General features: G+C 37.7%; 2 protein-coding genes and 1 long non-coding RNA gene across 8 annotated transcripts; 2 read left to right on the forward strand and 1 right to left on the reverse strand.

The window, feature by feature from the left end:
• Nucleotides 1–818: 818 nt before the first annotated feature.
• Nucleotides 819–5,282, reverse strand: alg2 (ALG2 alpha-1,3/1,6-mannosyltransferase). 5 transcript variants are annotated; one of them, XM_083530415.1, is made up of 4 exons: nucleotides 5,114–5,195; nucleotides 4,335–4,451; nucleotides 2,534–2,846; nucleotides 819–2,246 (listed from the first exon to the last, which is right to left on the reverse strand). In XM_083530415.1, exons 3-4 carry the CDS (start codon nucleotides 2,840–2,842, stop codon nucleotides 1,347–1,349), a joined length of 1,209 nt encoding a protein of 402 aa, XP_083386541.1. In that variant the 5' UTR covers nucleotides 2,843–2,846; nucleotides 4,335–4,451; nucleotides 5,114–5,195; the 3' UTR covers nucleotides 819–1,346. The 5 variants fall into 5 exon arrangements, with proteins under 5 accessions (XP_083386541.1, XP_083386539.1, XP_083386540.1 ...); XM_083530413.1 differs by lacking the exon at nucleotides 4,335–4,451 and having other exon boundaries at nucleotides 2,534–2,843; nucleotides 5,114–5,282; XM_083530414.1 differs by lacking the exon at nucleotides 4,335–4,451 and having other exon boundaries at nucleotides 2,534–2,843; nucleotides 5,044–5,282.
• Nucleotides 5,283–5,387: 105 nt separating this feature from the next.
• On the forward strand, nucleotides 5,388–13,286 carry sec61b (SEC61 translocon subunit beta). Its single transcript, XM_083530416.1, has 4 exons — nucleotides 5,388–5,541; nucleotides 6,357–6,454; nucleotides 7,842–7,946; nucleotides 12,903–13,286. Exons 1-4 carry the CDS (start codon nucleotides 5,539–5,541, stop codon nucleotides 12,988–12,990), a joined length of 294 nt encoding a protein of 97 aa, XP_083386542.1. The 5' UTR covers nucleotides 5,388–5,538; the 3' UTR covers nucleotides 12,991–13,286.
• On the forward strand, nucleotides 7,970–9,602 carry LOC310720088. Of its 2 annotated transcripts, XR_014531656.1 has the most exons (3): nucleotides 7,970–8,717; nucleotides 8,763–8,848; nucleotides 9,025–9,602. It is a non-coding gene; the product is annotated as an uncharacterized lncRNA (long non-coding RNA). The 2 variants fall into 2 exon arrangements; XR_014531655.1 differs by having other exon boundaries at nucleotides 7,970–8,848.
• Nucleotides 13,287–23,897: the final 10,611 nt, after the last annotated feature.

Raw genomic sequence — 23,897 nt, forward strand, 5'->3', positions numbered from 1 at the left:
CACACAGTCAGTTCATTGCCATGAGGCATTTTTATCACAATCAGCCACTTTTTATAGGCATCAATACTTTAGACCTCATCAGTATCTAAATTTGTTCATTCGTTGCTAGTATGTTTGAATATCCGTGACCAAATCTATAGTCCAGCTGTGGTATTTCTTTAAAATGCACTGAAGTGAAAGAGTATAAATGGTGCACCTTTGCTTCAATTACGCTTTCTTTATGTAAACTGTTTACCTCTCAATTCATGACTCAGTTTTGTGTCCCAACTGAGATAATGTGGGTGGTGCCATGGTCTCACATTGGTCCATAAAAGATGCATTTGTGTTGTTTGTTATTTATTTCCTCACGGTTTTTAGGTTTACTCACTGTTTAAAAGCATTTAAGCTCCAATAAATTGCTCCTAGGTGTGAATGAGTGTGTACTGGTTTGGATCGTTGTCCAGCCTGGGTGCTGAATTGGCTACTAAACTATAAAAGATAAATCAGTTACTGAAGACGAATTAATGAACCAGTGAACCAATAAATGTAAAAAAAAAGTCATACTGGGATATACGCCAATCAGGCATAACATTATGACCACGTGCCTAATATTGTGTTGGTCCCCTTTAGTTGCCAAAACAGTCCTGATTACAGAGCATCAACAGTATTAACTTCTTTAGTATTTTGAGCTACAGGAGCTCGTCTGTTGAATTGGACCACACAGGGCAGCTTTCGCACATCATGTGCATTAATGAGCCTCGGCTCGGCTTTTTATATATATATATATATAATAAACCAACAAACTTTGCAGATATTTTGGGCCAAAATACAAATGTAGATAGTGTGATATGAACATAACACCTTTAATACATAGCAAACACCATGTTGTGCCCCAATTCATTTAATGATAAACATTAAAATAATTAACATTAAAAAAGTCTTATTGAATCACTGACAAGGAAGCGGACAGTCAAAAACAATCCCAAACCAATGTATAAAATAGTAGTCCTCGGTCTGAAAATTTTCCATGTGAGAGAGCTACTTAGCAAAATAAACATCTAAACATCTCCCACTGATGTAACTACATGAACAGCATTAGACTTGACGGTCTGCATGAAGATCGACTTCTGTCCCAAAGACTCTTTAATGGTTCGTGGATAAAAGACATCCACATACACACACAATCAATTTTCAGCAAAGAGTAAATCGTTAACCTCTCATTCAGCAGTTGCTTCAGTTGTCCTGCATTGTCGCTCCAGTGTTCGACAAGTCAATTTCCTGCATGTTCACCACTCAGTTCTTCACTTAGAGAGTGCATTCTTTCAGCCGTAGGACAGTGGAATATTTTTGAGAAGGAAGGCAAAGGATCAGTTGATCAAACTGATGACATATTGGTAAAGTTGATCGGTAAAAGCTTGCAGAGAGAAGTGCCCTAGCACCCTTTCCATTCCCGCCTTCCCTACGCGCTGTTTGAGCTCTGGGTCAACCACAAATCGCTGCATGGCGTCCGCAAAGCTCTCAGCTGTGGGCTGGCACAAGAAGCCTGTCTCTCCGTCTACTACTGACTCCAAAGGTCCTCCAGAGGCGACGGCGATCACGGGGCATTGCATGTACATGGCTTCAACAGGTACAATCCCAAAGTGCTCACCGCTGGGAGTGTAAAGGACACAAGTGCTTTTGCTCAGAAGTGTCACCTTCTGCTGGTCAGAGAAGGAACGTAAAAAGGTAATGTGCTCCTCGAGGCCGAGAGAGGCGGCAAGAGAGCGAAGCTCAGCATAGTGCTGGACGTTCTCAGCCACCCTCTCATCATAGCCACCAGCCATAACCAGGTGCACCTGTTCCCACTGGCGGGTGGAAATCCTCTCTTTTAGCACAGATAGTGCTTGCATTGCTAACGGAAGATTTTTCTTTCGTTCGTAGCGATTTATCGAAAGAAACAGAAAGTGCCGATGCTCAGGAATCAGCCCGGCAAGGTCTTCCACCGTCTGATCGAAAATGGACGTGTTCAGCGAGGGGTAAAGGACGTCCGTTTGGATTGCATTCAAATTGGGGAAGGTCTGCTTGAAGATGCTGGCAGTGAATTTGCTGTTGACGACGACTAGGTCGGCCATGCCAGTCGTGAACTCCTCCAGGCGGTCTATGGGCGCGCGGTAGAGACGCTTGAGCAGAGAGTGCCGCTGCGTTAGTAACTGGTCGGGGAAGTGGCAGTAGAAGAGGACCTTCTTCCTGTGGCGTGCCAGACGCAAAACAGGAATACACGCCGACACCTAAGAGAGACGTTCAACAAATAGTTTCATTAGTAACATGTAGTAAAGTTTATCCTTGTTTCCATTTGTAATGATTAATAACTAAATTTGTACATGGAAACATTTCATTTTCAAATTTACACATTTAAAAATTCATCATCAGAGAGTGAACTGTCCAGTTCTGAAACACCACTTCAGTGTTATATTACATGTCACGGTGTAACCACAATCTAAGAAACAACTGATTTAGTGCTTGTCACACTGCACATCAAAGTGTATAGGAGAAGAGAGAGAAAACAAAAGTTTACCTGGTCACAGAAAACCACATCATACTCCTCTCCACTCAGAAACACCAGGTAGAGAGCTACATAAATCATGCGCAGGTAGGCACAGACAGCATGGAAGTATCCACACACACTGGTGGGCAACCAGTCTCCAACACACACCACAGGCAGGTCCGGCGAAAGTGTTTCTGTAAAGCAGTGCTGTGAATCATAATGCGCTGTCCAGATCTGGACACTGCATCCACGGGAGCGCAGGGCTACAGCTGCGTCCACCACCAGCCGCTCGGCACCTCCGATTCCCAAATCGGGGTGCAGAAAGACTACACGCACCATGCTGCTGCAACACAATGCAAATCAAATGATTTTACTACTTCAGAACTATTTAATTTTACCCATTTTTGTGTATAGCTGCACTGCATTTTGGAAATATGAGTCCAGTGTTTATTGTATCCACCATATTTAAGTTAGATTCCTCATTAATATGAGACTCAGTGCTAATTGAGAAAACATGCAAAATTTGACCGTTATCAATATTTCACCTATTAAAGCCTAAGATTTATATTTTAGCATAAACATATTTAACATGAAAGTGAACTGCCAGCCAACCCTGCAAGATTGCACCCAAATCACATCAACAATATTTCCAACAACAAATCACTGATCTACATTATTCCGAACAATCTGTGATTCACATTACTCTGAAAGACCATTCATTGATCAACATTGTGTCCAGTAACCAATGGCTGATCAGCACGATTCCAAATAACCAATTAGTGATCAGCAATATATCCAACAACCAATTACTGATCAACATTATTCCCAATAACCAATAACTGATCAACACTATACACAACACTTGATCAACAATATTCTCAACAACCAATCACTGATTAACATTACTCACAAGAACCAATCACTGAAAAACATTACTCTCAAAAACCTATCACTGATCAACATTATTCCTAATAAACAATCATTCATCAACATTATTTCCAGTAACCAATGTCTGGTCAGCACTATTCCCAACAACCAATTAGTGATCAGCAATATATCCAACCAACCAATCACTGACCAAAATTATTCTTAAAAATCTATCACTGATGAACATTTTCACAACAACAACCAATCAATGTGTAATATACTACTGTACTGGTTTACTGGCGACGCTATTTTGTGTATTTGTCCTACACTATCTTGTGCTGTCTTGCATTCTTTGCACCAGGTTGCACACGATGGACTTTATATGGCAGGACACTTATTAGTCTTTAGCTCTGTGTCTTCTGTTATGTAGCTTTATGTTGTAAAATGACGATAAAAGCTTCTTGACTTGACACTGATCAACACTATTTCCAACAACCAATCACTGATCAGCATTATTCCCAATAATATAAATTATTGGCCAACATAATTCTGAAAAATACTGACCAACCTTATTCTCAACAACCAATCACTAATTAACATTGTTCTCAATAAAAAAAATCATCACTGGCCAACAATATCCCCAACAACCAATCACTGATCATTACCCTCAAAACCAATACCTGATCAATATCATTCCCAACAACCAATCGTTGATCAGCATTACTCCCTAGGACTGCTGAACATTATTTTCCCCCATATATACGACAAACTAATCGTTATTCCCGGAGTCCAATTAATTACACAGAAGAGTTTATAAATGTATGTGTGAGTATAAGGGTGCTTTCACACCTAGTTCGTTTGAGCCCTCCAAACGCTCTCGGAGCAGTTCAGTGTGTAAATGTGAACAAACCAAGTGATCTCAGACCCCTTAAAACGACCCAGAAGCGACCCGTATTTAGACCACCTTCGTTTGTGGTTCGATTTGTTTGTGACGTGAAAGCAATGAGGTCCCGGTCCGCTTTGCGTTTCGTCTCGCCAAATGTTCCTGAAGGCTTGCCATACCTGCAGCCTTGTGCCGTCACTGCTGAAACACAAAACCTTTCGACATGGCAGGTCGCGGATTCGTGTGGTCTTAGCAAGTAAGCTGTGCTCTTATTGATATTTGGAAATAGGATGGCATTAAACGCCAACTATTCTCAACACATAAAACATACAATTATTTATTTTGTTTTCTCAAAAACTGAAGGAAAGGGGCTACAAACTCTGACAGAAGTACATGAGCACACGTGATAAAATTTCACAGAATTCTGAGTTCTTATGAGGTTGAGGTGTGAACACGAAAGGGTCTGAGATCACTTCAATACTAAAGAGGACCAAAAAGAGAACTGGGTTCTCTTTTGAGTCTTTTATATTGTGAACACGAAAGAAACTGAGGTCACATATGCTTAGATCACTTTCTGGTTCACTTTAAGTGAACTGGGTTTGGTTCTTATAAAACGAACTATATGTGAAAACACCCTAAGACTGAGAGATTAGTCTATACATTACTGTTAAAACACCTGATCGAGGTCCACGTCAAACCCACGGGTAAGATCCTTCCACCACAATCTCTCAGCACTCAAATCCAACTAAATTAATCCTAACAACTATAAACCCGACACCTCAATACCCACCTTCAGCTTCCCTGTCAGTCAACGTGCTGTAACTATTAACCTGTCATAATGGCTCAAAACAGATACTCACAGTATATCTAAAAGCCCATAAATGCAGGAAAGTACGCTCTTCCGGAGCCAAAATGTCTCCCTGCTTGTCGCTTCTTCATCAGATAGGGCACGTCATCGCTTTCTATGATGGCCGCTTTAATTGTGCCTGCTTTTATTTCTATAATTTAAACGCCTTCTAAAAATATGCGCGACAATAAAACAATTCAAACCTGCCGTCATTGTTATAAATTAACACTGTGTTTAAGTAGGTGATGTATTATTTTTAGGTTTAATTTGTTTTCTGTTTTAAACAGGCGGTATAAAGGTCTACTAAAGGGGTCCGTTCTTGAGTTGTCGTGGCCTTTCGAGTAAATCGTCAGCAGAAAACGAGCCCTCTCTTCTCAATCACGTTATTCCTGCTGACCATCACTGTGTCCATCCACCGCTCCCAAAAACCCTGAAAATATGGTGAGTTATTCAATAAAATAAACTTTTAGGCTTCTCTTTTGCGTTTAAACGAGCTATGCGGTTAAATTACTGGAAGGGAACCGGGTTTTCTATAGGTGTGCATGCTAATGTCAGCGACCTGCAGCTGGGCAGAGGGTAATTTCCTCATTTTTGTTACACTAAATTGTTTTTTAATATATATTTATATTAGAAAGGCATTAGGTGTATTATATATATATGAGGTGATATTACTGTTATAATTTGTACTGTAATATTGCTGGTTATTTTTATGTCATGTCCATGGCCCGGTATAGACTTTTGCATACGTGGCTTTTGGTTAGTGGACCACCAGAAGAAGTTTCTTCCAATAACAACATTTCTCCATTATTACAAAATATCATAATTTAAAATTGTTGTTTGCCCACATATATAATATTACTGCATAGGTTTTTTTTTTAAATATAAACATTGCATTTATTTCTTTGTAGAAAGCTGTTTTGATAAGTCCCTCCCCCGCAGACCTACTAATGTCTGTAGCCCTCTCAGGGTCTTGTTCCATTTTAAACTTCATTACAGTCTTATTTTTCCTCCTTTTTTAATTCTGCACCCAAGTCTTACCACCCAAGTAAGACTATGGTACCAAACATGGGATTGGTATTTCTATAGTCACTTTAGTCTTGAATTGTTATATAATGTATGTAAAGGCTTATTGTGCTGATGGATGATCCCTTTGGATTAAGATAGAAGATCTCTGTTTTTCAATAACTCCAGACGTCTATGTTCTAGTTGATGGGTTCCTGAGAAAAACATTTTTCTTTCTTCTTTCTCGGTTTAAGCCTGGACCCGCAGCAAGCGCATCAAGCGTGGGAGCCTCCGGCCGGTCTCCCAGTAAGACCGTGGCCCCGAGAGCAGCAGGTTCCACTGTCAGACAGAGGTAAGAGCTCTCGCTGAAATCACTACATCAGGGGTGCTCACTTTTCCAGCCAAAGGTCATAATGATCTACATACATAAAAAATAATTCTCTCTCTCTCTCTCTCTCTCTCTCTCTCTCTCTCTCTCTCTCTCTCTCTCTATATATATATATATATATATATAAATACCAAATATACTTGATATATACAATATACACTGATCAGGCAGAATATTATGACTAATGAGTGAATAACACTGATTATCATCATTATGGCACCTTTTACTGGGTGGGATTTATTAGGCAGCAGCATTTTGTCCCCAAATTATGATGGCTAGACAACTGGGTCAGAGCATATCCAAAACTGCCTCTCTTGTGGGGTGTAGTGTGCCATCTGCAGTGGTCAGGATCTATCAAAAAATTGCCCATGTGGTCCAATCCAACAGACGAGCTATTGTAGTATAAGTTTGACAGGTCAGGACTGTTTTAGCAGCAAAAGGGGGACCAATGCAATATCAGGCAGGTTTCCATAAAGTTATGAATGGTTGGTGTATGTTGGCACACCTTTCATAACTGCAAAAACCTTTATAGCACAATCCAATTCCGGCCACTGCCTTAACTACTCTGATGACTTGAACTGAATGGATTAAGCCAGGGTTTTACAGTAGCTGTGGGTAGGCAGCCTCAAGCGGACTTCCAAATGATCATTCAATGTGGTGGAATGGTATTTGAACTTAATTATCTTCTTTTGGGAAAAGGCTGACTCTCATAAATAAGTTTACCTCTTAGCTTTTCAGTAGTCACTGGAGCTTTGCAGTAGCTTGCTCGCATTTGATCGCACTTGCATGGTGACCCATGTGTTGGAAGAGATCTCAGACTGGCTGCGCTGTACGTCAATTAGTTGGGCGTATATAGACGGATGGATGATAGACTAACATCTAAAAAAAATAATTTAATGACTCACAGTCTACCCATATTATCTTTCGATCAATGTATTGGGCAACCCTACACTACATCACCCACTTTTTCGATCAGAAAGGGGGGATGGGGGTGCTAGCATTAAAAACACAGGTTTTATTTCCGCCGTGTGTATATCACTTCCAAAACTATAAATTGTCTTCATGCTGCCTGTCTATAGGTTTTGGAGTGTGCTTTTGAAAAAAGTGGCAAAAACAAATCTGTATTCTTGATTGCTGTAATGATCTTTTTTTTGGGATACAGTCTCACAGTCATGATTAGATCAATCAACAGAACCAACTGAGACAGATTAGTGTTTCCCCAGGAGTGTATTTTACCTTTTAGTAGTGATTACCCCAGAGTTGTCCTCTGCTGCAGTGAGAGTATCAGGGTCAGAGATAATGAATGAGATGAGTCTGTGGTGTTGAAAATTAAAAAAATACTCTGTTTCAGGAAAGCCACTGGCAGCGGTACACGGTCTGCAGGCAGAGCTACAGCATCAGCAGGTACAGGGGGCATGTGGCGCTTCTACACAGAGGACTCGCCAGGACTTAAAGTGTAAGTTAACGAACGAGCACGCGCACGCACGCACACACACACACACACACATCATGAATTTGCAGCAAGGAGCAGCAAAAAGGTTGATTTCTCACACCAGCACGTGAGCCTAATACAATCCATCCATTCATTCATTTCGAGGCCAACTGTAGTTAAATGATGTAACCTGCAGTGGTGTTAAAAACGAAAACAAAGTGTCAATGTAGCTATAATATTTCAGAACGGTCATTAAGTGCTACTGTAACATTTCTATAATGGTCTGTGTTTTTTTTGTTTTTTGTTTACACATTACTGCCTGAATCCAAAGAAAGCGTAATTTCAAGACATTTAAAAACATCCTGAAACGGTTATCAACAGATTTTTTTTGTTTCCAGAATGTGCCATGTTTCCGAGTGACAGGCTGTGTTGTCGCTCATTGATAGCTGGCCTGGAGGAGGTGTTAAGATATTAGTCAGTATTATATGTTTCTCACCACACACGCACAGTGACATCGCTGCGCTTTGATGGGTGTAAAACATGTTTGTTTTTTTTTTGCAAAATAGAACAGTCTCTGTTTAGCCCACATGTGATGGCTTGACATGGTTCAAGTATTTCAGTTTGTTAACCGGCTTTGAAATTTTGGCTGACGGTGTTAATGTGGTAGTATGGTGACAAAGATGTGGTTGTATAGTAAAATTGGTTACATGGTAAACGTTGATGTGGTAAGCTGGTGAATATGGTGAAGCTGATGTGGTAGTATGCTCAAGCTGATGTGGTGATATGGTTAATATGGTGAAGCTGATGTGGTGACGTGGTAGTATAGTGAATATGGTGAAGCTGATGTGGTAGTATGCTCAAGCTGATGTGGTGATATGGTTAATATGGTGAAGCTGATGTGGTGACGTGGTAGTATAGTGAATATGGTGAAGCTGATGTGGTAGTATGGTGAAGCTGATGTGGTGATATGGTTAATATGGTGAAGCTGCCGATGTGGTAGCTTCATACTACCACATCGGTAGCTTTGCCGATGTGGTAGTATGGTGAATATGGTGAAGCCGATGTGGTAGTATGGTGAAGTTGGTGTGGTAGTATGGTGAAGCCGATGCGGTAGTATGGTGAATATGGTGAAACTGATGCGGTAGTATGGTGAAGCCGATGCGGTAGTATGGTGAATATGGTGAAGCTGATGCGGTAGTATGGTGAATATGGTGAAGCCGATGCGGTAGTATGGTGAAGCTGATGCGGTAGTATGGTGAATATGGTGAAGCCGATGCGGTAGTATGGTGAAGCGGATGCGGTAGTATGGTGAATATGGTAAAGCGGATGCGGTAGTATGGTGAATATGGTGAAGCCGATGCGGTAGTATGGTGAAGCCGATGCGGTAGTATGGTGAGTATGGTGAAGCTGATGTGGTAGTATGAGGAAGATGGTGAAGCCGATGTGGTAGTATGGTGAAGCTGATGTTATAATATGGTGAAATGGTAGTAATGTGAAGGTAGTTTGCTATTTAATTGTGACCAGGAGAAAAACACGAGTTCAATTGTCATTCTCTTCTAACAAATTTGTACCTTTTTGACTTAGGGGTAAAGATAGCTGCTACACAACAAATTCAAATCTTTATTTGCAGTAATTATAGTTAATACATAGGGATGTAATGGATCATGTGTAGGTAATACATGGGGATAAAATGTAAAAGCAGAGACATGAAGTCTGGGTGCCTGGTTTGTGCATTTTCCACTCCTGTTTAATTAATAAATTAAATGAAATACACTGCCCCGCTTTAGCGAGTTACTGCTTTATGTTTATACACTGAGGTACTGAATAAATTAATAGAGATGCTTAACCTGTTAACAAGCATGCACGCACGCACGCACACGCACACACACGCACACACACACACACACAGACACACAGACAGCCAGCCAGCCAGCTACTCATTTTTAATTCATTCTCCAGCTCAATAGGAAGTGACACAGAAGGGAGAGGCAGGGGGATCTCGGAGGTTTAGCATTTATGAGGATAAACATTAAATTTTAACGGCAGGAAATTGGCCTCTTGGGTTCTACCCCATCTTCATTTGATCGCACCTGCTGGCTGGCCTCCTAGACAGAGGGGTGTGTGCGCATGCGTGTATGAAATAACGCTTGCATGCAACAAGTAATATGGATATAATTTAGATATTGATATTTATTTTTCATTTGCTGACAATTTTTTGGATATAACGCAAAGCTTTCTCCTCAGCAACAAAGTAATTGTCATCAAATATTGTGAAAATACGCATTAAATAGTGCGGTGGTATATATATATATATATATATATATATATATATATATATATATATATATATATATAATTTTTTTTTTATATATATATATATATATATATATATATATATATATATATATATATATATATATATATATATATATATATTTTGCACCACGGACCACAGAGAAGGGGAGGAGGGGGGGGTGCTCATGCGCATAACTAAAGACAATAACGTACACATCACATTACAAGTATACATATTATATGAATGAGTGATTTTTAATTCATTAAAAGTTAAATGTATTTAATTATTTAATCATATATATTTAATGTAACTCAACTCGCTATAATGCACAACCAGTGAGAGCTTCTTTTATTGATGCATTGGTGCAGGAAATTGGCATGGGTGGAAGTGGTCACAAAACACCCAGCGACCGCAAAAGTCAATAAAATGGAAAAAGAAAAACAAGTTTTTATTCTTTGTGTAACCCAGTGGCAGATTTTCCATAGGCCTGATTTGTAGCTATTAGGGTTTTTTTTTTTTTTTTTTTTACTGAATTTAATTATTTTGTACCAAATTCAATTCTTGTTTAACATTGGGACATGGTTAAAATTTACTCCAACATGAACTCCCCCTAAGCGCAAGTTTTAGTCTCCACCTTGCATTTTGAGCGCAGTGTACCGGAACCGGAAACACTATGTACAAAAAGATTTTGTTTAATGCATTTATTTTATTTAATCCACTTTATTAAATTTCATTTAATGAATTAAATTTGTGCCTATTTAATCGATTACTTAATTTAGTCAATATAATAAGTATATTGCATTAATTGGATTTATTCAATTTTATTTTTATATTTTATCAAGTATTTAAAATTGTTTTAATGTAAACTGTTGTTCAGAAATTTTGATGATTAATAATAAAAAAAACCTAATCAATTTTATATTTTGCATTTCTTCCCCCTAACCGTACCGAAATGTAACCAAACTGTGACTTAAAAACCGAGGTACGTATCGAACCGGGGATTATGTTTACTGTTCCACCCCTAGTAGCCATTTACAGTCCGGTTGAGCCCAACAAAAAAAAATGCATGTCAAAAAAAATATTTCTTTAGACTTTAGTTAAAAAGACGTTGTGCTTTCTTTCTAGAGGGACGTTAAATGTGAGAAATAGAGTGAAAAAGTTATTTATTAATAAAAAAACAACTTCTACACACCTAGCTATAGCAAGATTTGAGCTTAGAGGGAGAAAATCCATGGTTTAATTTTTTTTTATTTGTTGCAAGCAATTCATTAAATTGCAAAAAGTTGAACGATGTCTCAAAATGGTCCAGTTAAAAGGTATTATTTATGTAAAAAAATTGTTTTGGGCATAACAACCACAAGTGAATAATAAATCATATGTAATACCTGTTTCCTGGTACCAGGTTTGGACTTCTGACTATAACAGGAGAAACGTTTAGGGTTAACGCACAACTCGATAGATGGTTGGGGCAAAGGACAAACGTAAACATGCTAATGGCCATCTTGACTCGCGGGTCTATCGTTAGAGGACCAATTAATGACAGATCATCAGGAATCATGCATTCAGTTCGAGAATATTAATTAGGATTTTTCTAGCAACTTTGATTGACCGAAGTTTGTCTTGTATTATAAATACCTTCCTCCCAGATGTGTTGCCACTATAAGTCTGTGTGTGGATGTGTAGCTGAGGGGCCTCATGATGAGTTAATCTGCGTGAGCTCCTCTCGCTAGGCTGAGGTGTGTGTGTGTCTTGGAGCTTAATTAAAGTCCTGTCTGAAAAGGTCACATCAATTAAAGCCTGGGGGTGGGCCTTCGGTCGGCATGGTTACACTGCTGCTTAGCGACCCAGGGGATGGTCAGTCCCTCTTTTAATAAAGCCGCTCATTAGACGCCCCACTCGTTAGCGGCATGCCACTCACCACTGGTTATAAGCCTAATTACCCCTCCTCTGCGTCACATGACCACGGTAAGGAGAGCGGATTGGCTCAGTTGAAAGAAGCATCGACAGGCCAGAGCTGTCTGTTATGGAAGTGTTCTGTGGTGGATTTATAAGTAATCCAATGATAGATTTTTTACCTTTTCTAGTAGTTCGAGTGTTTGTCTCTGAAACATCCAGAGGAAGAAAAATACAACTACAAGATGAATATACAGCATAATATACCTTATGAGTTTGTGTAAGGAATCTATTAATCATGTAAAGTTTTGACCACTAGAGGTCCTTCTGATGACATGCACTGTTCAGTAAAGGCTTTATGTGGAAATAATACACCAGTTTCTGTCTTTTGCTCCGTCTTAGTTTCCCTGTCTGTTTCTCCCCCTCTCTAACTTTGTATTTCCTTCTCTCTTTCTCTCTTCCTATGTCTCTGGCTTTGTCTGTCACTCTCTTCATCTGCCTCTCTTGTCTGTCTGTCATTATTGGCATGAATTGTAATTAACAACTGAGCCAAAGCATTAATAGAAGAAAGGAAACAAATTGTAACAATAGTGGTCATGAAATTTGTCAGAACAAATGAACAAAAATTAACAATTTCTCTCTCTCTCTCTCTCTCTCTCTCTCTCTCTCTCTCTCTCTCTCTCTCTCTCTCTCTCTCTCTCTCTCTCTCTCTCTCTCTCTCTCTCTCTCTCTCTCTCTCTCTCTCTCTCTCTCTCTCTCTCTCTCTCTCTCCCCCCCTCCTCTGTTCCCAGCGGGCCGGTGCCAGTCCTCGTAATGAGTCTGCTGTTCATCGCCTCTGTCTTCATGCTGCACATATGGGGAAAGTACACTCGTTCCTAAACCTCCTGAACCTTTGAACTCTGACCTTCAAGCGATTTTCTGAATTAAGCCATTGGACCTGGACCAAACTCTTCCCCCTACACAACAAACCTGGTTCATATATATTCATTTCAGAAAAGTAAACAAGGTTTACTTCCCTACTACAACTTTTCATTTCTTTTCCTTGTCTTTTTTTTTTTTTTCTTATCTGGAACAAGACTTCCCTTTTTTTTTTTTTTTTGGGCTAAACTTTGTACAAACACTTATGTAAAATTGTACGATAATAAAAAATAAAATAAAAAAACACCAGAAAAAAAGAAGCCTGTGTAATATCTTCGGGGAGTAGCACTGTTACCTAATGCCCAGAGGGGGGGGGGGGGGGGGGGGGGGGGGGGTGTGTGTGTGTGTGTGTGTGTGTGTGTGTGTGTGTGTGTGTGTGTGTGTGTGTGTGTGTGAAAGAGAGAGTAGTGCTTCTGGGACTCCACCTGCCCTTGGCAATTGCACAGTAGTGTTCACAATAGCCTGCAGCTTCAGACCAACAACGTCTGCTCCTCACAGCAGTTTGTCTGGTCTGAGCAAAGCATGCACACCGTGGATTTAGGAGGAAATTTGTCACCAACACTGAACGGGTGCATGACAGTCAGTGGTGGATGAAGAATATCTAAATAGATATCACCAAGCGCCAATCAAATGTTCAAAACAGAGCTTGTGCTTTACTCTGATTGGTGACTCGCTGCGCGCTTGACCATTTTTTTCCGCTCATAAATTAAAAGCAATAACCTATTTCACAAAAAGTAGTTGAGTAAAAAGTTAAATATTTGATTAGAGAGAAGTTCAAGTCTCCCCAAATGGAAATACTTCAGCAAAGTACAAATACGTGAAAAAGCTACTTAAGTATATTAACGGATTACATTGACTTTGTTACTGTCCATGTAAAGTAATCCATCTGTAAATCCATCTGTGTTCATAGGTGTTTGGACAACAATCTTTTGAAGTTTTACCTCAACACAACCATAATCGATTTAAAATAAAGCCATCAAGATGTAAACTGATTGGCAATTCAAAGGGTTTTAAAAGCCAAATTATTGCATTAATTGTTTTAGGGTTTACGTTTAACAAGCTGAAAAGTAAATTTGACTAATTTGTGGCCTGGTTCAAGTCTAGTTGATTCCAAGTGTTGAATTTTGGATTTGTTCATCTGAACTTTTACTATGCAATCCAAAACCGAGTCGATGCGAGTGAAGGAGCCTGTGATTAGGCTGAGACAAGCAGACAGATCAGAGATAACAGAAACGTTGAGTGTTTCAAATGTACAACCTGCTACAGTCTTAAAAGGATGGAACACACTGGCAAGCTGAGCAAAACCAAAAGCCCTGGAAGATTGGAGAAGACAGCTAACATGGATGATTGCAGAATTTTTTTCCATACTGAAGAGAAACCCCTTCACAACATCTACCACTGTCAAAGTCTACAATAAAGATATGTAAATGTATATAAGATGGTTTAGGTCAAGAAGCCAATCACTGTGAAGACTCCAGAACAGAAATATAAAAAAATAATTCTGCTCAGATATGGAACAACACACTTGCAAATGAAATAAATGAAACCAAGATGAATTATAGAAAGAAAAGAGTATGGAGAAGGAAAGGAACGAATCATGATCCAAAGGATACCACATCACCATTCAGACATAGACGCAGTGTTAAGACGTGTACATGTTTGACTGCCAATAGAACTGGGTCAGCGGTGTTCATTAATAATGTGATGGCTGATGGAATGTAATATTTGGATAAATTCTGAAGCAAATAGAGCTGTATTTTAGGCTCAGGGCTAGTCAAATGCTGTGAAAATATGATGGAGCTGCATAGAACAGAGAAATAAATTACCCAATACATACTGTGAAAGCAACCCAAGAATTTCTTAAGGCAACTTTTCTTAAATGGTCCAGTCCAGGGTTCACCAACATGGTGCCTGTGGGCACCAGGTCCCTCCCCGCAAGGACCACATGAGTCGCCTGCGGGCCTTTTCTAAAAAATAGCTCACCATAGTGCCACTTACCAGTGAGCTGCATCTAATTTCTTTTGTTGCTATTCTTTTTTAAATCACACTTGCATTGGTGTGAATTTAAAAATGACAATATTGAAATATAGATGACTAGATAAAGATAAATATCATTAATTATTAATGATAACATATAGTTAAAGGTACATTGAGCAAATGTGTTATTTCGACTTGTATCAAAATGGTAGCCCTTCACATTAATCGGTACCCAAGAAGCAGCTCTCAGTTTCAAAAGGTTGGTGACCCCTGGTCTAGTCGGTCATCTGACCTCGGTCTAATTGAGCAGGCTTTTCACTTACCGAAGGTAGAAAGACCCAAAAACCAGCAGGAGTTGAACGCAGCTGCAGTAAAGACCTAGCATAGCAACTCTAGAGAGGAAACTTTCATTTGCTGATGTTCATGAATTCCAGATTTAAGGCAGTCAATCGTAACAAGGATTTGCATTCAAGTATTGTAAAGTCTTTAAAAATCGAGGTTCTTTGTACAAAAAAGGCTATAATTAGTAAACGATTTGCACAATATATTAGTTCAAGATCAGATCTCGAATCCGAAAGTTAACACCATTTGCACCTTTAATATGCAATAGGTGCCTTAAAAGTGGGTTGGTGTCCAAATACTTATGGACTTATCTGTAGCTTTGTTCTGGGGTATTGTCAAAAGGGGTATTGTCTATATATATATATATATATATATATATACATACACACACACACACACACTTTCCACCACTGGTTCTTACATACAAACACACACACATATATACTGTGTAAGAACCAGTGGTGGAAAGTAATAAAGTAAAATTAATTTGTTAATGTACTTAAGTCGCTTTTCCTTTTACCTTTTATTTTACTGAAGTATTTCCATTTAGGAAGATTTTTACTTCAAGTTTACTACATTTAAATGTCAAATGTCTTTTTTTTACTTTTTACTCCACTACATTTTGTGAAATCAGTCATTCCTTTTTATTTACGAATAAATACTTAACTGGTATTGGTGGCTTGCTGCTAAGTGCGCAGTAATCCACCAATCAGGGTAGAGCATACGCTCTGTTTTGAACTTGTTTCGATTGTTAATTGCTGGTATCTATTTAGCACGAACATACGGGTCAGCATCAGTTCAACAGAACAGAACATTTTAAGAGTAATAAATGATGGAAGAAACTCCTGACTCTAACTTGCCACAACACCCGTGACCTTAATTGCACAATTTTTTTTTAAGTAGTTGAAAAGATGGTTTTGGTGTTTATGATAATTTGAATAGAAATCAATGATTATGATAATATGGACAAAGTACTTCTGTACTTTTATTCAGATAAAAGTTTAAAGGGAGCACTTTTAGTTTTACTGAAGTAGTACTTACAACTCAAGTGCATGGTTTGTGTACTTCGTCCACCACTGGTTATGAACCCTCCAAGTTTCCCCCCTAAATCAACTGCAGTTGCTTTCAGTCAAAACCATGTCTTTTTTTCCCAGCATTTCTAACAACATAACAAAATCTTCAGTTTAAAAATAAGTTAATGCAGTTATGCAATTTAAATAAATTTAAATGTGTGTTTATTTAATTTTTTTATTTTTTGCAGAAAATTGCAATTCTCGGTTACTTTTGGTTTTCTAGGGTTAATTGCCACAGGGTTAATCACAAAAAAGTCTTAGAAAAGCCGTGTAGAAAACGTCAATTGTGATGTGTTTTCAAAATGGCTTGAAAGCATGAAGAGGTTTGACAGTCTTTATGATTTGGCAAAGATGTGATTTGTTCTGACTGTTTTGAAAACATGGGAAGGGATGGAGAAGGGTTGCTGAGGGGAAAAAGAAGCTTTAAAATGTTTTGACCAAGGGAACGGTGGTTATAGGCAAATATGAGATTGCTTTTTTGACTAAACAGCTGCATTTAATAGCTCATAATTATTATTTTACAAGTTGGAAAATTATGTTTTTTTGTTGGCCTTACAGCAATGCCTGCAAGGGGCGCTCTAGATTGGCTCACACACACACACACACACACACACACACACACACACACACACACACACTACTCGTGAGACTGCAGTAGGCTGAGTGTCCGCTCCAGTGGCTGACTCTGTGTGTGTGTGTGTGTGTGCATGTGTGTGTGTGTGTGTTCATTATTCATGCCCTGAATAATGAGGGTTAGGTTTCCCCATTGGTCCACTCTAATCCCTACTGCGAGTGACAGAGCCAGAATTATTCAGCATCATCTAAAAAAAAAATCCATATCAGGTGTGTGTGTGTGTGTGTGTGTGTGTGTGTGTGTGTGTGTGTGTGTGTGTATGCGCTATATATTGTCAAGTGCACTGGGTTCATAGACAAACAATATAAAGTGCATGTCTAACAAAAATAGCAATAGAACCTAATGAAAATTCTGCTCATGATGCATCCAGACATGCAAAGTCAAACACCCCCCAACACACACACACAGACACACACACACACCTCTACACTGCTCCCACTCAGTCTGGGTTAAATCATCTGATTATTCGCTCCTGAAAGGTAAACAGCAATGGGTTCAACCTTAAATTCAATTCATCGATATAAAATAGATCGATGATAGTACTGAATACACACATAGGATTAGTATCTATATTTATCTATCTTATCTATTTTATATATTTTAAAATATGTACTATATATTTGAAACAATCAATAAAAAATTAAAGTTCTTGGAAATGAACAGTGTTTGCATGAACAAGGGAAGTTTGAGAGGTGCTTTCTTTATTTTTCTTTATGTGCACTTTTTTCTGTTAACCATTTCCTGAGCACTAAACCACTGCCTGTGTAGAGGGGCAGCCCCAAAAATACGCATACACACACATACATACTAAAACACACACATATGCAAATACTGCATGTACACACTTACATACACACACACACGTATATATATATAATGGATGTATATATATATATATATATATATATATATATATATATATATATTTATATATATATACATCCATTATAGGCATGTAAGGTATAATTGCCATATTTTCTTATGCACAGGGAATAAGAAGACGCTTCTATAGATTCAAGGCTGGGGTTTTTTGTTTTAGTTTTTTTAATAAATGCATCATCTTTTGCATTTACATGAGCGCACACACATATATATATATATATATACACACACACGTTAATTCCTTCAGAGGAAGAGTCAGAGGAAAAGTGTTTAAATAGGTCAGTGCCTTCTCTTTTTTATATCCCCTCAGCCTGCTATTATTTATGGTACTATCTTGTGCCCTGTTGTTAACAATAAGCAAAGTGTACTAAATGTGCCTTCTTTCTTTACTACTCTAGTCTGTGTGGCGTTGGGCATAGGCCTGAAAGAATTGAAGGAGTTCTCAAGTCTGTTTGGTCTTGCAGAAACCTATAGTCAAGGGGGAAAATGCAAACTTGAGAAAGTGGACTGTTCATCCAGTAAAGCTGGAATAAAGGGACTTATGTATGAGCCTAAATGCTTATTTTGTCTCAAACTAAACTAAAGTGACAATGCTTTTTACCCTTGACATGTGCTATAGGCAACTATCTATTGAATTTTCAAAGTAAGGTTTTAACAAGCAGGAGAATCCTGGCTTCAGTATATCTATAGACCGATTTTCTTTAAGAGAACAGAAAGATGTAGTCTGGTCTAAAGGTTAGCACCCCAGCACTGATGCATAGCATAACAAAAATGATCTTTAACACTACCACCTCACCAGCAGTGGAGAAGTGCATTATTCCTGTATGAGTTTGATAGTAATGACTCCTTACACATTTCTAATTAAGGAACAAAAGTACAACAGTACGTGCTTTTAAATGAACTTAGGTTATCAAAAGTACTTATCTATTAGAACTATATTTGAAATGTTTTGTTAAAAATATATATATTTCAAACTACATTGTATTTTAATGTTTCATTCTCCTGCACATCATATCTTTTATAGAGAGGAGAGGGTTTTCTATTGTTACAGACATACAGTTAAAGAAGTCCTTAATGGGGTTACACTTGTGGTATTGTGACAGCCTTTCGTTTCTCACATGTATTCACTTCACAGTGGCAAGGCCCAGCACGTTTTGCTGAAATATAAAAAGAAAGAAAAATACCCAAAAAGTGTACTTAAATACAGTAACTTTACACATGACTGCTATACATTTTCATTCATACAGTACCACTAGTGCTCATCACACATCTTATTAACTTTTAGTTAACCTGTAGTTACCTGAATAATCCAGAATAATAGCCTGTAAATGAAGGCTGCTATATGTATAGATTTTTTTCCTTCTTAAATGTAGTCTTTATTTTTATTTATATATTAGTATGTTTGTATATTCGAATCTTTTGAACTTAAAAAAAAAAAAATAATTTTTTACACATTTTTGTATTAGTCTCTTCTGTTTTTTCACAAATTTAATATAGTACTTTTTACTCTATTCTTCTTTAGCAAAAAAATTATAAAAATTCTTCAATGTCCAATATGATACACCTCACTTTAACTGCTTTGTTGATTTACAATTATAAATTTTTTTTAATAGAGAAAAAAAGACAGAAAAACGATTTAATACAAAATGATAGCTGTGTTTATTTTGATAGCTGGATTTTTCAAAGGAATTTCAGATGTATTTGAATTTTAATGCTCATGTATTGTCCATATTGTAATTGTTAATTTAATTGAATTGTATTTTTCTCGATTAGAACTGATTTAATTGATACTGTTACATAACTGCTTCATAATTAGCTCCATCTTTTGGAAAATCAATCACTAGCAACCAGAAACCATCATAACACCAAGGAAATGTGTGAACTGTTTTGTTTTCTCCTCCTCCACTTATAAAAAAAAATAAACATTCACTATGGGAGTAGGAGGCACTATGAATTCTGCCCCAATGGGTCCCTTTCAGTGCTTGTTGTTATATTCTTGGCCACAAGGAGGATTGATAAATTTAGCTAAATGAAGCAAATGATTGCACAACACAAATATGACAAATATGACCTTTATGTCTACCCGAGGCTTAACTCAAAAGGGGTCAGTTATGTGTTCTTGTAGAGAGACCCTGCAGTCAAGTGTTTATAGAAATATTAGCTAGTAGATCTCCTTTATGAATCTCAAAATCTCCAAAGAAAGGATTGAGTCTTTTTGAGTTAGTGCATACTAACGTTTTTCAGCAAGTGAAAGAAAAAGGCATATTAGGATTGAGCATTATATCATGAACTCCTGATGGCATTTAAAATATATTGTATGATGATGGCAATAGATGGCAATTTGTACACAGCTGTATTCATGAATTCTACTTTTGTTGTTTCTTTTAAATAATAATAATGTTTTACTAGCTTAATGTCAGGGTTCCTTTACAGACCAAACATGATAAACAGAAAAAAAAAATATTATTATTTAATTTTAATTAGAACAACAACAACAAAAGACGCTGGACGAAAAATGTTATATATGCATATTTTGTGTAATTTATACTTTCACTGGTTAATGTATGCTTTGGCTGTCAGGTTATGGTTTAATTTTCAAAGACATTTTGAAAAAAGGGGAATATTAATCCTAGAGTAAATTATCCTTCTCATTTGAGTTCATGGCACCCACAACTTTATGTGTGCCTTATTATTCAATGGTGATGACAAATGTGTCAGGGAAGCTGGATGAAAAATATCAGTCCAATTGCAAATCACTGCAAGTCATTGAATTTGTGGTCTGGAGTAGAAATAAATCAGCCTTGGCCTCAATTCTTTATTCAATTCTCTCAATATATTTTAAAAACCACTAGGGGTGCTGTTGCATTGGTTTCCACAAAAATCCAAAATAGTTCAATTTAAGCCAATTAAATTAGAGCAAACAATCTGATGTTAAAGGCAAAAAATAAACTCATGTTTTTATCTTAAAATGACCTGGTTAGGCTCTGCCCTTAAGTTGTTGTCCACCATTTTGTTTGTACATGGACTAAATAGCATCCTGGTCCACAGTCATTTTGAAACTCATTAGTTGTTTCAGCTTTTAACCAACTTGAGCAATGAAATGTTGTCCGAGTGCATTATGGGAAAGCAGACTACTCCTTAAACAGAGCGCTTAAAAAACAGAGCGCTTAAAAAACATTTCGGAGAGTTTATTATTCCCAATTTATAAATTGGTTCATTTTATTCAAAAAACAAACAAACAAACAAAGGAAATCACTTGACTTGTAGCAATCAGGAGGTGTTATAGGTGTTATATCACAAGACCCAAACAGGAAGAAGGGGTGGTGGCTTGGTTGTGAACTGCTCCTTTAACACCTTTAAAAGCCAAACTTTCCTACCAAGCATGTCTGCATGATGCATTTCCTTGTGTACATTGTCACACACATCATCTTGATCCTACTGAAACACTTACAGTTGTTTCTTAAAATATTTTTTTTAATTATTTGTGTTACAGAATTGCATATATCACGAGTATGAGTACTGAACCTTTGAGAACCAAAGGTCAAAAAACTTACCAGACAGCTGGTAGACCATAGTCTCACAAAGATCAAGTACATCATGTCCTTTCATAAAGATATTTGTTCACGCATTTGTTCTCACTTGGGTTAATAACATTCTGGTCATGATGCATCTTGATATGCAAAGTGAAACACCCCACACAAACACACACTTTGCTGCTCCCACTCTTGTCTGTCTAGAATCTGGTGCTTAGAATGTCATGTAAACAAAACACTAATAAGTAAGTTAAAATCAAATGACACTAATAATCCTTTAGTAAAAGTTGCTGTACAATTTCAGATTCTTGGTTATGCTCAAATTAAGTTAAAGTATAAATACGTAAGGATAAAATGAGAAAAAGTACACAAAAGAGAAAACCCTTTAGTAAGATGGCAGCTTTGTGTCTTTTTCACTCAAGAACCCGAAGAATGTGTGGAAACATTGGCTAAGCTAGCCAAGAGACTTTACTCATAACTTCTTAAATGCTAGCTAGCATGATAGTACAGACTGCTTCAATGCTAATTGTTAGCTCTCATAATACACACACTGTAGTGATACAACACAGTGTACAGGACATAGCAGCAGATGGAGTACAGTGATAGATGTTAAGTCTCAGTCATGCTGTAACATCTAACAGCATTTAGTTTGATAAGAATTTAGATTGAATAATTAAAGCTACTTGGCTACTTATTTGGTCCTTTTGTCCTTGTTTGGTGCCTCTTTAAACGTAAATCCATACATATAGAGTTTCTTAAAAACATACTTCGGTACAGGCCAAAAAAAAAAGAGAGACTTTGTTACAGCCTTTCTTTGCCTATATTCTGCTAAGTACCTTATGCTTACAAAGCACAAATTCTCCTTTACATTAGTTTGTTTTTAGTGAAGGGAAAGCACAAAAAGTCAGCACTTCCAAACCACAGTGTGATACCTGTGACCTAAATCTCAATGTATGTGTGTGTGTGTGTGTGTGTGTGTGTGTGTGTGTGTGTGTGTGTGTGTGTGTGTCAAAATTCAAAATTTGCATTCAAAATTTGTTCAAAAGTTTTAATCGTTCTTTTGTGCTTTTGTTATTGTCTGCAACCACGTCCCAGTTCTGTGTGTGTGTGTATACTCTCAAAATGTATGGCTCAGTGAGTTTTTTCAAGCAGTATTGAAATCCCCGTTCTCCTTAGGGATGCAGGATGAGCAACTGGTGTGGAATGGCACAAGAAGTGTATGTTTGTGTGTGTGTGTGTGTGTGTGTGTGTGTGTGTGTGTGTGTGTGTTCATGCCAACAGACAGTGGCTGGTTTTAATGGATCATATGGTTGATAGAGCATGGAATAGAGTGCCATCCGCCATCGATCCTCTACTCAGGCAAGTACTTTGATGCTCCTTAGGGGATGCTGATACACACACACACACACACACACACACACACACACACACACACACACACACACACACACACACACACACACACACGCATTGTACATCTATGCAAGGACTTTTTATTTAATGTCAGTAATTATTGCGATTCTACACCTAAACTTAATTCTAAATTTATTCCAGTTTTTTCTATTTCATTCTCGTTCCTTATTCCCTATCAAACCTATCATATCAAAATGACTAAAACAAATCCAAAATAAACAAGATCCAAAATAAAGCAGAGACTTAGTGTACATGTGTAGAACAATGCTGAACATGCGTAGAGGAGGTCCAATATGTGCATTTATAAGCAATAACGAGTCCATGGTTTCAGGTGTCATTTGCTTAAAGGAGTAGTTAGTAATGCTAAAAATGGCATACGCAATATACCAGAGGCCTAGGGGTCTTGGGACAGTTAACTTTTCCAGTCTGATGTGGTTCTTCCCCAAACTGTTACCACAAAGTTGGATGTCTTTGGATGTCGTAGTAGTAGGAGACCCAAACCTGTTCCAGCATGACAATGCTCCTGTGTACAAAGCCAGCTCCATTAGGATATAGTTTACAGGGGTTGGATTTGATCTTTAATGGTCTGCTATAAAAATCTGACCTCAACCCTTTTGATTACCTTTGGTATATATTGGAACGCTGATGATGATCATAAATATACACACTCTAAAATCTAGTGAAACATCTTCCCAAAAGAGTAAATTTAATTGTGCCATCAAATGGGGACTAAATGTGGAATGTGATGTTCAAAAAGCACATAAGCATCTTATGATCAGCTAACCAGCTGAGCACATAGACTGAAGTAAAGCTTATTTCCAGACAAAAAGGAAGAAGGAATGAAGGAAAAGCAGGAACCAATCATTTGGGGGTAGACTACCTGAAAACATTACCCAAATAAAAGTACTAAAACAATTAATAAAACATAATGACTTGAGTAAGAGTAAAAGTGTAAAACATTTAATATATATTCAAATATTATTTATTACCTATAAACATGCTTGAACTATTATT

The sequence above is a fragment of the Silurus aristotelis genome (genome assembly GCF_946808225.1).
Source record: "Silurus aristotelis genome assembly, chromosome: 25".
NCBI classification, from domain to species: Eukaryota; Metazoa; Chordata; class Actinopteri; order Siluriformes; family Siluridae; genus Silurus; species Silurus aristotelis.